This window comes from Tachysurus vachellii, chromosome 10, assembly GCF_030014155.1.
Source record: "Tachysurus vachellii isolate PV-2020 chromosome 10, HZAU_Pvac_v1, whole genome shotgun sequence".
NCBI classification, from domain to species: Eukaryota; Metazoa; Chordata; class Actinopteri; order Siluriformes; family Bagridae; genus Tachysurus; species Tachysurus vachellii.
The window spans coordinates 26861956-26877079 of record NC_083469.1 but is presented as its reverse complement, the minus strand read 5'-3'; the positions used below and the strand labels follow the sequence as shown (position 1 = coordinate 26877079).

The following is a 15124-nucleotide window of genomic DNA, read 5'->3' as shown; positions in this document are numbered from 1 at the left end:
ACGCACCTTAAATACACATTTATTTTTTTGTAATAAATGATAACATTTTTTCTCACCAGTGTGTCAAAGCTGTGGTCTTTGGGAAGGATTTGGCTGCAGGAGACACAGTCTTTCTGACAGTCACCATGTCCGGGGACAAACAGCCCCATCAGCAGGAGAGTCCAGAACGGCGTCTTCATCATTATACACCGATTGTAGTGAAGTGTTGCTGGATACATCATGAGAGAGAGAGAGAGAGAGAGAGAGAGAGAGAGAGAGAGAGAGAGAATTTCTTCCGTCATTCTAATTAATATGACTGAATTAAAAAGGAAATGCAAAAGAAAACAGCGCCCCAGGGACCGGTTAGAGCATCGTTTGACATCTGCAGTCTAATTAGCATCATTGGACCAAGTTTCACTGAAACAAAAAACCCACTGAATGTCTGATCAGATTAAAACCATTAACCTTAGATTACGATCAGAGAGAAATGTTAGCGCGTGCTTGTGAGTATGACAAACTCCGCATCTGGTGAGCACTTCATTAGCAAAAACTCATCATCGTCTCTAATTGAAGCTTGTATTTAGCTGGTGGTGTAATGAGGCTCCAGCGAAACGGAGGCTCGGGATTCACCGCTGCAGCGCGGTGCAAAGTCACCGCTTCAGAGAGAGCGAGAGAGAGAAAGCGAAAGAGAGGACAAGAACATCTAAAAGATAAAAGAAGAAAAAATAGGACTGATAATAGATCAGCGTGTTGACAGGTTTTCTGTTTGCTTCAGAAAACACACCTTTTTGTGAAGAGTTTGAGGTCAAGCGCAGTTAAAAAAAAACAAGAACAATGCAGTACATTGCTGGATGTACAGGAGTCATGAATCGTATGAGCATCTACAAAGGAGCAGATTTACTGTCTTGAGGTCTTTGAGATGAAACAGCATCTCAGAGCAAAACTATGACTAACTGATGTCTGGACTTGTTCTTGAAAATACTTTATCCATCTCGTATTTCAGAATTCCTCTCATTTAAGTAGAAACACCAGAACAACAGCTTTGAGATTAAACGCTGTGTCATGCGGTTAAAGTAAAAAGAATAGAGAATAGAGAGAGAGAGAGAGAGAGAGAGAGAGAGAAGATCCTCTGAACCCCACCAGATCTTTCAGCTGAACAAATCAACAGTGTGGGTAAAACCGCTAACATGATGGTTAACTTACTAGCAAACCTATTGGTTTATATTGTACAATATGACAGTTAGCATACTCAGTTTCCCAGACACCTTGGCTACTAGTTCACTCAATATAATCGCTATTGCTTCCTAACGAGTGCAACAGTGAAACATGATTACTATTCTGATGCTAACCGAGGAAGCGTTTATTAGTTTATTACCCCCCTCCCCCAAATCATCATCATTACTCAATTTTTAATAATATATTATTTACAACGTTACCTTGTATGCCAAAATACCACATATGCACAAAATAATATTTAGCATAATGCTAACTTGCTAGCAAACCCGAGTCTAAAACACAGTGATTCACACACCTTCAGAACTTACAATCTTGAGTAAATACTGTATATAAATGCCTGTAGCTCACCAAAACACATGCTAACAACGTTTGTTTCTAAAAATACAGATTAATGTTTAGACCAAAGTTGTTAATGCTAAGTTAGCTTAGCTAGTAAATTCACCATGATTCGTTTTAAATTCGACTTTGACAGAGGATGTAACACATCTAGCCACGCAAGCTGAGTGCTAAGTTAGCTAGTTAGGTAGCATAGCTAATATTAGCGATGAAGTAAATGGAAGTTGTAATGTTAAATTTAGATATTTCTTAGATGTGACATCATTAAATATATAAGCTAATTTATAAAAGCTGGCTGTTTAGCTGTGTAAGATAAACAGGGAGGACAATTATTTTCTTCCTGATTTGCATATTTATGTACTAGTGTAGATTGTAAGAATTGTTAATGATGCTAACTGTGTAGCGATGTTCCTAGGCAGCTTTATTGGGTAAGAGGTATTAAATGTACATTGGTTATTTTTAGTTAAAATTCCCTGATCAGATGAAGATGAAGGTCATTTTTAGGAAGAAGTACGTAATATATATTGCATGACGTGCCGCTTCCATCTCTCCTACTCACGCATGGTTGCAGAAATGATTCTAAGGAAAGTGAAAGAGTAATTAGAGGAGGTTATTGTCCAGGATGTTGCAGGACTTGATTTAAGATAATCAACAGAGTCGGTTGAAAACATGCTGAAAGCATGCGATCGATGAAGCCACCAAAATCACTGTAGGTCTTTCAGAAGCATAATGAGTTTTACATGTTCTGAGAGATGAGGGCTAGAAAGGGACAATAGTCATAGAGTCATAGGTCTGATTGTCCGGGTTGATTCTTCATCATCATCATCATCATCAACATCATCATCATCATCATCATCATCATCATCATCATCATCATCACCATCATCATCATCACCTCACTGTGTGGTCCTGTGTCATCAAAGGTCACATGTTGTGACGCATGCTGACGTGACTTGCAAAGTAAAAATTGTGCTTGATACGTTTCTGCTCTTATGAACAGAATCTGAAGAGAACCTTGACAGAGTCGGGTTTCACTGTGAGCATTTATAACACTGTTTATCTTCCAAATGAAAGAATCGGCTTTGGTGGGAATTTTCACCTACAGCCAAATTGCCCATGAATTCTGAATGAAGAAAAGGTTGTGAATGTGAGAACTGAAGAAAGAGAGCGAGAGAGAGAGAGAGAGAGAGAGAGAGAGAGAGCGAGAGAGAGGGAGAGAGCGAGAAGTAAACAATCAAGCAAAGGAGAGGCAGAATAAACAAACAAGCAAACAAACAAAGTAAAGCAAAAAAAGAAGCAGAATAAACAAACAAATGCATAAACATATAAACAAACTAGTAAATAAACAAACAAAGGAAGAGTAGAAAGAAAGAAAAAAACAAAGAAAGAAAGAAAGAAAGAAAAAAAGAACGAAAGAAAGAAAATCAGAAAACGGTTGAATCCCCCGTGAGTTTTGAATGAAAAAATGTGGGAAGGAAAATGCAATCCACAAAAAAGAGGAACAAATGTGAAGCTGAGATGATTCGGGTGCAGCTCAGATGAGTTACCTCATATCCTCGGGGTGTACAAACGTTTGCGCTCAATTGAAGAAATATAACTGCTTCCATACGCTAAACAATAATGAATCGTTGTTATATTTTGAAAGGAAACATTTAAAAAATGTTTAAATACTATGCAGAATAATTTGAAAAGTGCAAAAGTTTGTATACCCTTAAAGGCAAAAAATTCTGAAAATGCAAAATTCTGTTTATATTCGATGAATGTTAGATTTTTGATTAAGCAATTAATTAATTAAGTAATTTTGTTATTTTTCACGTTTGTGACCCTTCGTCGGAAATTTAGACAGATATCAGAAACCGCAGAAAGAAAATCATGGACGCAGAAGAAAGGAGGGAAAATCGGAGTGAGAAGGCACACGTGTGTAATTACTTATAAGTATCATGTGAATAAAAAGCAGAGTCCTAAGTGAAACCTTCACAGAAAAGATGCCTTTAAGCTTTAAGTGCCCCGGGGTTTGAAATGACGATAGCGAGCGAACGCTCAGAGTATCTGCACCGATCTCAGTACGAATCAGTCGATGAAATAATAACCAATGTGGAACAAATTGTGGAAAGAAAAGATCTGAGGCATGTTTGCTGAAACCCTACAAAAGAAATTTATTACATTTATATAATATATTTAAAAATAAGAAATATGATAAGTAATAGACAAGAGGAATAGATGCGGAGGTGAAGGAGGTGTGGACGTACCTGTGCTAAGTGCAGACGTGTACCTGTCCTGAGAAGACGTGTGAAATGATAAACCCTCAGTAGTCTCCTGTTATCAGCTCCTGTTCAGCTGTGAGAGGACGCTGTTGCTCGGCTGTCTTTATAAAGACACACCCCTCTCTGTGCACCAACACTGAAAACTCCCCCCTCCCTTCCTCAATCCATCCATCCATCCATCCATAAAAAAACACAACAGCCACTGATGTAGTTAAGTGAAGGAGTAAATAGCGTCCTCGATTTTCTTAGCATGGATCTTCTCCTTCACCGTGTCTCTGAAACAGTCACCAAAAAGAAGGATGAAAAAAATACAGGCATTCGATTTTAAAAATAGTTTGAGCCACAACATTCTGAAAGAGAAAGAAAGGAAGAAAGACAGAAAGAAAGAAAGAAAGAAAGAAAGAAAGAAAGGAAGGAAGGAAGAAAGACATGCAGTGATCAGATACAGACATTGAACTGATTTTGATTCTTCTTTTTCTTTCACTATAAGAAGCAGACACAATATTTGCCCATATTTTGTTGTGCATCCTGGGGTGTACAAACTTTTGCACTGCACTGCTGAGATGAAGGCTGAGTGAGGTAGTATAAGGATGGGGATGAGGACTAGAAGAACAATATTTTTACTGTTCCTCTGTTTAATAACTATTTTTTTTTTACCAGAGTGTGTTCTGTGTATGGGTTCTGTGTGTGTGTACTGTGTGTACTATGTGTGTGTGTGTGTGTTTGGGGGGGTCAGAAACAGGCAGATGGACACTCAGCTGTTTAGTATTTGAGCTTCCATTTTTACCCTCTCGCTCTGTATGAGGTATGTTTTTCTGAATCCGAGACAGATGTGAGTGAGTGAAAAGATGAGTGGGAAGTTGGAGGATGTTTCCTCACTCCCTTGTTCCTACCACACCATTACAGTTGGGGTTTTTACAAATGATGCAACATTGTTCAGATATTTTCCCCGGAAACTGGCTCAGGTGAAGTCTTCTGAAATTGTATTCATGATTATTAGACTGTTTCCTGATAAGAAAAGATTAAAATCTTAATTACAAACGTGAATTCATTGTTGCACAATGACACCATGACCTCACGGTGAACATATCCTGGTGTGTGTGTGTGTGTGTGTGTGTGTGTGTGTGTTTGTGTTTGTGTTTGTGTGAGTAGGTTTATTTTTGATCCAAAAAGAAAGACAGAAGGAAAGAAGACTATTTTAGTGCTTCTGTTAGCCAGCTCAATAACATAAACTAACCGGACAGGATTCCTGTGAGGAGTTTTGTCAAAGATTCAAGATTCAAATCTAGCTACAAAGCTAATTATGTATATTATCAAACTCATAAACTAGCATGAAACAATTTCTGTGAGAACCTACCAATCATTATTAGAAAAGTATATGATCTTGAAGTTCTTGTTTAGCCAGCTAGCTTACATCACCTGACAGGAAAATGTTCACAGCTAATGTTACCCAGATAGCTAAACTGAGCTAACTGCTTACATTATCCACCTAGTTAACATAATATAATCTGACAAATAATGAATGTTTATGTTCAATCTTTATGTTAGCCAGCATTCTAATATGATCTAAGTGTTTTAACTAGCTATCTGAACCTAACCTGACAGGATATTACCCCTGTTAACATTAACCAGCTATACAGAATGAATAACTCCTGATATTAGCCAGCTAGCTAATATGAACTAATGAATATAAACCAGGAATGTTTCTAATCTTTGTGTTAGAGGTCCATACGATGAGGTAAATATTTACATAATCTAGAATTCTAGCTTCATAAATTCCATTATATCTGTTTATAATGTGCTAAGTTTCAGAAATATACTTTTTGATTGCACTCACTAAACTCGGCTTATTCAGAACTCGCTCAGAAAGTGCTGAATTAGCTTAACAAGCTGTCCTTGAAAGAGAAGATATAAACTAAGAGCTGCTTCAAGGCCATTTTCATAATCATAACATCAGTGTTTTAGTCCCACGTGATAGCAGAAATGTGTCTGACCCCCATTAGCTCCTGTCCTCTCCGTCCTCACCTCAGAGACAGGACTGTCTCCGTCACGGCCACAGAGGTACCTCAGAGCAGCCGCTGCAAATCCTCTATATTTAGCACAGGTTCTAAAATCAATCATCAAATGTTAACATGGTTTCTTTTATCTAAGGTTGAAGATTAGTGTTCAAGCAGACATTATTTGTGTGTGTTTGTGTGTACTGTATGCACACTGGTTATGACATGATTGTGACCTCATATTCCTCATGCTAATAATATTGTTAGCCTGCTAGCTAACACGAGAATAACCAAACAATATTGCAGAGTTTTTAAATGTAAACTTTTTAAAATTTCATTAAGTTTACTACTGATAAGTACAATTTTGGCTTTCTCTTTTTTTTACTGCTTTCTTGACAACTCATGTTAGCACAGTTAGCTTTGATTAATGTTTTTACTTTTTTATTTCAATTCAGTTTTATTTGTAAAGCGCTTTTAATAATAGACATTTCCTCAAAGCAGCTTTACACAGCATAAGAAATATAGCAGAAAATTATATCAGATTAGTATTAGACTTCTATTTAAATGTGTTTGTATTTATCCCTAATGAACAAGTCTGAGGTGACTGAGGCGACTGTGGTGAGGAAAAACTCCCTTTAGATAGCAGAGGAAGAAACCTTGAGAGGAACCAGACACAAAAGTGAACCTCATCCTCATTTGGGTGACACTGGAGGGTGTGATTATAATGTGTTATTATGAATAATGTCCTTTCTTAATCATAATCACGTATTAAAGCTCTGATGTGTAAAACTGTTTGTACGAGACTGTTTGATTCCGAGACCGTTACAGATTCCGGAACAGAGTCGACACACAGCTGAGGACGAAGTGCAATAAGTGATGCTTTTTTTGTGCGATAACATTTATTTGTGCATTCTATGATCTCACACACGTCACCTTCCTGTGATGAAAAACCTTTCAGGGCATTGAAGCCTTTAATGTGGAGTGGATGAATGTTGTTAAGGCAGGATGTCTTCAACTTGACACGTCTCTTCACGTTTAATCGCTCTTCGCTCACCTAACGGCAGGAATGTTGAGTACACTGTTCCATTTCACTGGGGTTTGTGGTTTTGGTGATAATTTGAGTGATAATTTTTTTTTTTAACTCGCATGGATATTAATTTCCTGTAATAAATTAGCGTCTTGGTTCAGGTACAGAAACGATGAAGGCTTGTAAAGATTTTCTTTTTACACACTTGGAGGAACAGCATTTTTTAAATTTTGTTTTTGCTAAATTATCTAGAAAATTGATTTACTTTAGAATAACGGTGGCAACTGTTCTGATACGGTTTCTATAGCAACGGCTCATTCGTAAGTACTCGTACAGCGGACGCTTCACGTACACCTTTGTGTGTAATCGTCGATACGTTGATGTTTTCTGTAAGATGATTAAAATGTTTCTTTAACATACAACGCAAGGAGTCTCCAGTGTCAGAGCTGCGTATCAGTTTTCACAAAATGTACAAAGAGAATTTCTATTGATTTCCTTTCAGGATGATAATGTCATAGTTTTATTTCTGCTTTTTTTTTTCAATTAACTCTTCCTCATTAACTAGAACTTTTCCGGAAGATTCTTTGTGACATACTGTGTCTCCATGGCACTGCAGCAGTGTGAAAGGCTTCTGGGACCCATCAGAGTGCGCGGTGTTACCTCAACGTCAGTTTGGGAATATCTATAATGAAATGCTGCCTATTTTTAGAAGGTTTTCCAAATTGAGTGTCCGGGCGAGCTCGTGTTCTGCGCTGTCATCGTCTGACGTCCCGCTCTGCGGTTCAGGACGTCCGAGAACGGCGTCTCTGTGACGGATGCGTCAGTGGGCTGATGATTGTTAAGGTGTGTGTGTGTGTGTGTGTGTGTGAGAAAGCGAGAGATAGAGAGAAAGGGAGGAAAATGAATGTGTCCTACAGTAAATTCACATGCAAAGCAGGATTGTTCTGATGTGAAAGACTCCTGGCTTGAGAAAAATAATGATTTTTCTATTTTAAGTTAATTCGCAGCTCAGAGGCGTTCACTCATCCGTCTTGCTCTAAGATCATTCCGTTCCTTATTTATTTATCTGCATATCAATATCACCTCACGGTGCTTTTATTCTTTTACAAGGTGGAGGATGAAACATTTATATTATTTGAGTCATCTGAGATTTATTGATGCGCTTGTTTTAATGATCACTTACACCCTTGATGAGCTGCTGATGCTTGCAGGCACCAAGCTATGGCAATGAACTGCTGCTGATGCTGCTGTTTATCAGAGGAAATATTTGCCTTTTTTTTTAGACACGGTAATTAAGAAAGAAACTGATTGATTGAAAGAAACCACTTTGATTAACTGCATATTCATTGTTATAACTAGCTTAATCACGGTGAATGCTTTTCTAATCATAGTTTTGGATTACCCACAATGCCGTGCTGATAGAAGTGCAGTAGGATGCAGCCCACCTTTCTAAATGAATCTCTAATTAAAGAGAAAAATGCGGCGTCACTTTAGTTTTTTTGTCTGTTTAGCTCTAGCACCTCCTCAAACACACACTAACACCATCACACAAACGCCATCAACTTCACAGTCGTCGCCATCTCACTAGTCGCTAACTAGCCAGCATTTGCTGCGCCTATGCTGGATTTCTCATTAACAAGTGGGTGCCTGAAAATAGTGAGCGATTAACAGAGAAACCTGTTCAGAACCTGTTTAGAAACCTAATCAACACCACTGTGACTGCGCTAGCAGGACGTCAGCGTGACGCACAACCGCAAACGTATCAGGAATAATGAAAATACAGCAGCAGCGTCTGCTCTAGAATCACTAAAACATCAGAAATATTTCGTTCAAACATATTTGATGCTTCAGAGTGGAGGCTCTGTGTACGATTGATTATCATTAGGTGTTTGTGATTGAAAGCGTGTTGAACACAGTATGAACTCACGATTTGCTTATTAAACCTGGAGAGTGATGAGCAGGAGACCGATCTGTCACGTTTTCGCTCACTCTATACTTATTGGCGCGTGAAGGCGAGGGGTCTGACGGAGAGGCCCATTAACTTAATGCACTACGATCCAGTGGCCGAAAAAGAACGGACAGAAATAGATGGAAAATGTGTGAAGGAGGCAGGAGGAGGCAGGGACACTAACCTTTCTGCCATGCTTATGGGGATGAGTGACACACTCCATCAGCTCCTGAATGAACGCCGTCTGTAGAGATGAATCCTCTGAGAGACTTGGCATTTTCCTCAGAGTGCTGAAAAAAAAAAGAAATAATAACGGAAAGAACTCTTCTGGCTATTGAAATGAATGTGCCAGAGTAAGAGAGAGAGAGAGAGAGAGAGAGAGAGAGAGAGAGAGAGAGAAAGAGAGAGAGAGAGAGTGTGAGAGAGAGAGAGAAAGAGAGAGAGAGAGTAAGAAAGAGAGAGAGAGAGAGAGAGAGAGAGAGAGAGAGAGAGAGCTTCTTTCCTGTTTTCTTCAATAACGGCTTTCTTCATGAAACCTCTTGTGAAAGGGGAAAGACTCTACAGGATTCTATATAAGGGACATGATGGAAAACAAGAAGTATGAGAGAAAGAAAAAAGAAAGAAAGAAAGAAAGAAAGAAAGAAAAAAGAAAGAAAAAAGAAAAAAAGATGTCTCTGTGAGTTCAACTGATGTCTGATTTCTGATTTGTGTGTGTGTGTGTGTGTGTGTGTGTGTGTGTGTGAGACAGAGAGAAAGAGAGTGAGAGAGAGAGAAAGAGAGAGAGAGAGACAGAGGGAGAGAGAAAACGAGAGAGCTTCTTTCCTCTTTTCTTCACTATCGGCAGTTTCAACGTTTAAAGAACTTTTTATAACCAGCTACAGTCATGTCAATGGTTAGAAATGGAAGACTGCCTGTGTTGAGGATTATATTTTTTCTTTATTCAGGTTGCACTCACAGCTTCTCCTGCTGGTGTGGTTCAAACTCAAGGCTTTAACACTTTTTCACACAGCACAATGGCGTAAATTCATTAAAAACCATTCATGCAGCTGGATGAAATTTTCCAGACTGTAATTAAAGACATCTTTATCAGTGTTATTGTGTTCGCTGGAGGTTTGTGAGGCTCCCTGGCTCTGGACACACTCCTTCTCCAACTGTTAATTATTTAATCAGCTTTGGAAGCTACGCGGTGCGAGTGTAAGGACGGACCGCCTCGCTGCCTCACCTCCTCGCTGCCGAACCGCCTCGCTCCACTGCACTCCAAGCAATCCCTCTTCTAAAAATTAGACCTAAATTGCACTCGGGTTTTGGGCCTGATAAAAGCAAGACCTTACAGGAGAGGATTTCTTCTATCACTACGTTCAGCTGGAAAAACTTTAAAGAAGTAGAGAGAGAATTTCACAGTTGATCAGACTTTAACTCAATGTAATTTTTTTATGGTTTTATACCTTCAACTTTTTCTGAACCTGTTTACAGGTTTCGACAAAGAACCTGAGGAACCTGAAGAGGGACAAGATGAAGAGTTCTGAAGAAAGAAAGAAAAAAAAAGAAAGAAAAAGCAGAAAGCAAAGGAAGAAATCAATATCTATCTAAAAGTTCAAAAGAAAGACAGACAAAAAGAAAGAAAGAAAGAAAGAAAGAAAGAAAGAAAGAAAGAAAGAAAGAAAGAAAGACAGACAGACAGAAAGAAAGAAAGAAATGAAAAAAGAATAAAAAGAACAGAGAAGAAAGAATGTAATTAAGCAGGTTGATAAAAAGCACACAATCAAATCTGTAAATGATCTTGAAGGACAAAATAAAACAATCTGAATCTTTTAAAGAAGATTTATAAACACATCTATCTGGATTCTGCAACCAACAAAGTTTACAGAGCTGAAAAAAACCTCTCACTAATTTTCTACACACATTTGAGCCAAGAGATCAAAAGTCAATGGATTCCTCGTAGAATTCTGATTGAAGCGTAGAGGCTGAGCACCTGCAGGAACAGATAAGCTGCTTATCTCGTCCACCACGCACCGAGCGCCAAGTGTTTTCCAGCTCGTTTGGCGCTGGGGCCGTTCTCCTGCGATCAGCCAGAAGACAAACACCTAAATGCAGCCGTAATTGCACTTTCACTGTCATAATTATGCCGTCACAAAGCTGTGAAAAGTAGCAGCATTATCATTAGTACAGAATATGGTGCAGATGTTGATGGAAAAGCACACAAAGGCAAGCTAGCGGAGGAGCCGAGACCGAGGAGCCAGGATGTAGGAGCCTCGACTTTTTATTGGGAATCGTCCAAAACACAGTTTAGGGATAGAAATTGTGGGTAAAGCCATTATCATGAGACTGAAGAAGATAAAACAACCAACAGGTTAACGCTGAACGCTGAACCATAACAAGGACAGGATCTGAATTACATGGGAAGTGATTTTCTAAAGAGACAACGGAACATAAAGGACATGCGCTCAGAGCATGATTACGCCGTTACAACACACAGGTGGGGCTGAGGAAGAGGAGGAGGATGAGAAGGAGGAAGGTGATGATGACGATAATGATACACACACGAATCGCAGTGCAATCTCTAGCTTAAGTAAAAGGAAGGACGGAAGGAAGGAAGGATTATTACATTGTTAATATTGAATTTATTAAAATGAGCAGGTTGGTAAACATTATAACAACAAGCATGACACTGCCGTACAGCTGAGATATAGATATACACAGTCTCAGCAACAGATCACAGGGTATGTGAAGGTCATATCAGGTTTATGTCTCATTTATGACAGGATTATGACAGAGTTATAACAGGGTTATGTCTGGTTATGAAAGTGGTATGTCAGGATTATGAATTGTTTATGTCAAGTTCATGTCAGGTTTATGACAGGGTTATGACGGGGTTATGTCTGGTATATGTCAGGTTTATGACATGGTTATGTCTGGTTTATGTAAGGGTTTATGACAGGATTATATCAGGTTTATAACAGGGATATGACTGGTTTATGTCAGGTTTATGACAGAGTTATGTCTGGTTATTTCAGTTTATGACAGGGTTATAACAGGGTTATGTCAGGTTTATGACAGGTTTATGTCAGGGTTATGTCAGGTTTATGACAGGGTTATAACTGGGTTATGTCAGGTTTATGACAGGGTTATAACAGGGTTATGTCAGGTTTATGACAAAGTTATGTCAGGTTTATGACAGGTTTATGTCAGGGTTATGTCAGGTTTATGACAGGGTTATGTCAGGTTTATGCCACTTTGTCTGATTTCAGGATATTTGGAGGGTAAAAGCACAAAAACTTGACTGATATATTGACACATACAAGCAAAAGAGAGAAGAGATAAACAAAGGGAAATAAAGAAGTACAAGTAAAATGAGAACGAAAAAAAAATCTTCATGAAGCTTTACGCTGATCAACTTGAGCTGAATTCATTTTAGAAAACTGAAAAATAGAGGAATTAATGAAGAAGAAGATGATTGGAGTCCAACTGGAATAAACGTTTATAACATTAATGTTGACGTTTTTGTGTTTTTATCAGTGTGACACCATGAGTCAGAAAAACAGTGTGCATGCAAATAAATACGTCTCTTATCAGTAATTATCTGTGATTTACTTGTACAGCTTTTAATGAGAAGTCAGTTAGAGATGAGAATAACAAATACAGAGCAGAAATCCTCTGCAGAGGCACAGCGGGGTTCAGACGAGAGCGCCGGCGGGACCGAACTATAGATATAGTGTTATTCCTGTAATAAAAAAAAACCTACTGCTATTACTGTGCAGAGCTGCTGTTACTCATGCCAAAAGTCTCAACTATATAAAGTTGTTCTTAGTAATCCTCCCAGATCTTCAGTTCATGTTGGACTTCAATGTTCTACGTCGTGTTTCTATGGCAACGCTCACATCTAGGTAAAAGCGCATTAAAACAATAAATGGAGTAAATTTTATAATAAATCGAAAAAATGTTAAATAAATGGAGCATACAAAAAGAAAGAATTGGAAGGATCGAAGGTGAGCTTTAAAAAAAAAAAAAGGAAAATCAGACATAGAAACAGAAAACATCTCAGACCTGTAAGTCCGAGTGAGTCGTTACTATGGTAACGTGCAACATTTAGTTAGTGAAACTATATTTAATTTGATTTATATTCACTGAAGGGGTCACGGTGGCTTAGTGGTTATCACGTTCGCCTCACACCTCCAGGGTTGGGGGTTCGATTCCCGCCTCCACCTTGTGTGTGTGGAGTTTGCATGTTCTCCCCGTGCCTCAGGGGTTTCCTCTGGGTACTCCGGTTTCCTCCCCCGGTCCAAAGACATGCATGGTAGGTTGATTGGCATCTCTGGAAAATTGTCCGTAGTGTGTGATTGTGTGAGTGAATGAGTGTGTGTGTGTGTGTGCCCTGCGATGGGTTGGCACTCCGTCCAGGGTGTATCCTGCCTTGATGCCCGATGACGCCTGAGATAGGCACAGGCTCCCCGTGACCCGAGGTAGTTCGGATAAGCGGTAGAAAATGAGAGTGAGTGAGTGAGTATATTCACTGACGGAAAGTGACATGCTGCACAAGGCTTAGATGTAGGAAGGTTAGTAGTAAAATACTTAACGTTTCCATGGTAACAGCTAATTCACAGCTAAGTGGCTCCACGCTAAAAAAGATTACAGATTTTTATGCAAGGAGTCGTTTATTTTATATTTATGGGAGAGTTATAATGTGTAATGGGATAAAACGCTTGGGGGACGTTCTGTTAATGGAAAATAATCAACTTGGCTCCAGTAGGAGTGTTTAATTCCAGACATTTCGTCTCCGTCCGCTAGCTCTGTGCTTGGACTGGATTTGGAAATGTAATGTGATAAAACATAGACATACAGTACTATAAATAATGGTAAGAAAGTACATTTTCTAAAGGTTCTGATAAAGAGGAGATGTTTTGATGACATGGTTGTTTTTGAAGCAGAATGTGAAGCAGGTCCGACTCCAGACGGCCGGTTGATACGCACCCTACACCACACCAGCGTGATTCACCACCCAGCATGCATCTCTCCCTACAGACCCTCACACAGACTGCTCGCATCATCTGCGGAGGCCCCGTCTGTGCAACATCACGAACTGCATCACTCTAAAGATGTTTTTTTTTAACTCAACTTGTGCTGCTATGAGATATACATGTTATAGTCTTTACAGCTAGCACATCCTTCCTTGTTTGATGCCCACAGAGTGATCACAAACCATCACTGGTCACAGTGTACAGAGCGAAACCCACCTGTCTCTACCTTTAAAGGAGTTTATAGCCATGTTGATCAGGTTAGATCACACACAAGTCTTAACTCTTGGTTAAAACCCGAGTCACTATTGTGCAGTGACTAGCCGTTTGCTAAGCCGCTCGCTAATGTCTGCTATTTTTGCTGTGCTGCAATTTCAGTCCCAAATCTTCAGATGTTTAAAGGTTCACTACAGTAGAACAGAACCAGCAGATACTCGGCGTGTAAAATTAGTGTTTTATTAAAAGTAGTTTTTCATGAGCTGAACTCATTTTTTCGCACATTGAACATCATGAGGTGCGAAATGACATTATTACAACCTACAAATGACCACTTCCACATCATGAGTTGCCATGACAACCCTCTCCAGTTGTACAGCACTGGGTGTTAAAAGCGTCTTTAAGCACCATAATGATGGCTGTTCCTGAAGTGTCGCTCATCTATGATTTCTATAAAAATCTACAAACTACGCACGTTAGAGACAAACAGACTTGTAACCTTGCTACGTCACAGAGGACTTGCTGAGGGTCTTCGTTCCTGAAACTTCCTTGTCAGATTGCTGGCGTTGTGAGATGCCAGGGTTATGTTTCAGAGGACATGTCACTCTGTTCACACTACATCATCCATAAATCATCAATACTCAATCATCTAAAAACACGTTGATCAATAAGACCGTTACCACCATTGAGTGACAGAGTTAACGCTTATCACAGGACTGATTTCTACTTAGAAAACAAACCTTCTGTAGTTTAGGCTCCTGAAGTGAGAAGTGAACGATCCGGTGGGGAAACATCTACCAAACAGCAGAAGATGTCACATGACTCGCTCCTACACAGCAGAGCGCTTTCTCTATAGCGTGACATCACTCCATTACGACTGAGGGAGTCTGTCAGATCGCACGCTGCCAAACTCACCAGCACACACAACTTTATAGGAACAATTATTCATTACTGTGCGACCAGCAGAATTACTCACTAACTGAGTCACGGATCAGGGTCTGACATCTCAAAACGTTCTTTGTCATGCAGTAAGACATGATTAATAACATCTTCTTCTTCTGTTGCTTAGCTTTAATTTAAAATCAGTGCTCGAGTTTAATGTGATGCTG

General features: G+C 39.2%; 1 protein-coding gene across 1 annotated transcript in view; it reads right to left on the bottom strand.

The window, feature by feature from the left end:
- Positions 1-9098, bottom strand: part of pnoca (prepronociceptin a) — a 13196-nt gene extending 4098 nt beyond the window's left edge. The window contains exons 1-3 of the mRNA XM_060880523.1: positions 8972-9098; positions 3801-4090; positions 57-208 (exon numbers count right to left, since the gene is read on the bottom strand). Of these exons, the coding sequence (XP_060736506.1) occupies positions 57-182 (126 nt within the window). The 5' untranslated portion in view covers positions 183-208; positions 3801-4090; positions 8972-9098. The remainder of the gene's footprint in view (positions 1-56; positions 209-3800; positions 4091-8971) is intronic.
- Between the last annotated feature and the right edge of the window lie 6026 nt (positions 9099-15124).